The following is a 2,590-nucleotide window of genomic DNA, read 5'->3' on the forward strand; positions in this document are numbered from 1 at the left end:
GGACATAAGCTCGAAACACTATGTATTTGCGTCCATATCTTATAGATTGCTAACTCAAATTGCTCCCTTGATCACCTTGAAGGCTAATAAACACGACAATTAACAACTAAGTATGATCCGATCATTACCCCATCTCAATTTACCATAAGAAATCAAATAGATCAAAAGAACTCTTAATCACTCTTAGAAGTCTTAAAATCCTTAGCGTTAACATCTTGGGTGAGCAAATCGGTAGTTTATACCACCATGTAACCCTTCCTTAGGTTTTAGGTAACATCTTGGGTGGACACATCGGTAGTTTATAACACCATGTAACTCTTCCTTAGGTTTTACATGATGTGTCACACCCACACGACAAAATAGAAATAACCTCTAATGAAATCCAATTTTGATTCAAACTTGGGAAATGACTTTTCATTGTCTATAATCTTATCTAAGTTGTTAAAAGTAATATTCTAACACATTACTCTTTCTCTAACAGCAATCTAACTCAATAATATTTAAGGTATGATCTGCAATAATAATAATGATGGATAAACACAAAGTAAAATTTGGTGGTCCCAACTCCCAATGTAACTACGCGGTAACCACACCTTCCATTTTAGTCAACCAAGCACCTTCTACAGTTAGAGTCAACCAGACCAGACACGTTACCTCCATTAAAATACTCACTCCTCTCTTCCTCTCTATAAGTAAACCCTCCCCATCTCCCCCACTTTCATAACACCATTCAACAATGGAAGACGATTATCACTACAATGCTCTCTCTCATCACGACTCCGATCTCGACCTCAGCTTCACAAGCTCCACCTCCATCGCCACCACCAGTGCTCGATCAAGTCTTGCTCGTTCCAGTTTATGCTTGAGCTTCAATGATCGCATGTCCTCCGTCTCCGCGGGGACCCCTTCCACTGAAATCCCTAACCTCCACTCTCGTCCCCACCGGAAATCCGACGCGAACTGGTCGGCGATTCGAGCTGCTACTAATCTATCCTCCGACGGCACGCTTCACCTCCGCCACCTCAAGCTCGTCCGCCATGTCGGATCTGGAAACCTCGGCCGAGTGTTCCTTTGCCGCCTTCGCGATTACGATCACGCGAGTTTTGCTTTGAAGGTTGTTGATAACAACTCGCTCACGTCGAAGAAGCTGTCACATGTGCAAACGGAGGCGCGGATTCTCTCCTCCCTGGATCATCCGTTTCTTCCTACACTCTACGCTCACCTTGAAGTCTCTCATTACACTTGCTTCCTCATTGATTTCTGTCCTAACGGAGACCTTCATTCGTTGCTCCGGAAGCAACCTAACTACCGGCTACCGATTGATACCGTTAGGTTTTTCGCCGCTGAGGTGTTGGTTGCTCTCGAATATCTCCATTCGCTTGGGATCGTCTACCGAGATTTGAAGCCGGAGAACATTTTGATCCGAGAAGACGGACACATTATGTTGTCGGACTTCGATTTGTGCTTCAACGCCGACATCGTTCCGAAACTGGAAAAAAGGATTCACAAGATAACAAGGAAGAAACGCAGTGATTGTTTCGGTTTATACGGTGGCCGGAGCTATACAGAAGAAGAAACATTAACGGAGTTTGTAGCGGAGCCGACGACAGCCTTCTCGAAATCGTGCGTCGGAACTCACGAGTACTTAGCGCCGGAGTTGATCAGCGGAAATGGCCACGGCAACGGTGTTGATTGGTGGGCGTTCGGAGTTTTGGTTTATGAGTTGTTGTACGGAAGGACGCCGTTTAGAGGAGGGAGTAAGGAGTCGACCCTGCGCAATATAGCATCGACCAGTGATGTGAGGTTTGATGAAGATAGCGCGAGAGGGATGGCGCAGGCTAAGGACTTGATACAGAAGTTACTGGTAAAAGATCCACAGCAGCGGCTAGGATGCGCCAGAGGTGCGACGGATATTAAACGGCACCCTTTCTTCGACGGGATAAAGTGGCCGTTGATCCGCATGTACCGGCCGCCGGAGGTACGTGGGCTGGCGGTGAAGAGGAGTAGTAGGGCGCACGTTAGTCATGTTAACGGGTGGCCATCTTCACACAAGAAAAGGCGTTGGTTATGGAAGGGGCTTAGCTGTATATTGTTGAAAAATAAGGGGTCTAAACGTAACTTAAGTTTCAACCAGAATTACTACCAATACAAAAATAGGAAATAGTCTTTAAACGAAAGAAAGGGAAAAAGAATACTATAATAGTTTGCTTGAGTTCAGATTTGTAAAGTTAGAGGGTGCAAAGTGAAAATATCAATTTTGTTGTAGGTGTCAAGTGTATCTTCTGTAAATATCAGGGTTATACCTGTATTTTCTAGAAAGATTGAATACTCAATTGGAATATTTAGCAACTTGTTATCCTTTTACATTCCTTTAAGTTCCAATGCAGAACGTATAATTATTAAAATGGAATAGTAATCTATTTATTTTCAAAATCTGTCCTCTTTTTCTGTATTCATATACTCGTACAATACAATAACTATGAGTAAATTACAGTTTTTGTCCTTGTTGGCAGTGTCTTACTGTATTGGTCCAAGTTTAAACATTTGATACAAATAGTGTGCATGGTTTGAAAATATAGCATATTTGGCC

At 43.2% G+C, this 2,590-nt stretch overlaps 1 protein-coding gene across 1 annotated transcript; it reads left to right on the forward strand.

The window, feature by feature from the left end:
• Positions 1–704: 704 nt before the first annotated feature.
• Positions 705–2,366, forward strand: LOC145005674 (serine/threonine-protein kinase WAG1-like). The gene has a single exon (XM_078964791.1). The coding sequence runs from the start codon at positions 737–739 to the stop codon at positions 2,162–2,164; it is 1,428 nt and encodes a 475-aa protein (XP_078820917.1). The 5' UTR covers positions 705–736; the 3' UTR covers positions 2,165–2,366.
• Positions 2,367–2,590: the final 224 nt, after the last annotated feature.

The sequence above is a fragment of the Lactuca saligna genome, chromosome 7 (assembly GCF_052625555.1).
Source record: "Lactuca saligna cultivar CGN05327 chromosome 7, ASM5262555v1, whole genome shotgun sequence".
NCBI lineage: Eukaryota > Viridiplantae > Streptophyta > Magnoliopsida > Asterales > Asteraceae > Lactuca > Lactuca saligna.

What these genes read in the sequence shown, in the direction of transcription:
- LOC145005674 (XM_078964791.1), top strand. Translation starts at nt 737, where the DNA reads ATGGAAGACGATTATCACTACAATGCTCTCTCTCATCACGACTCCGAT.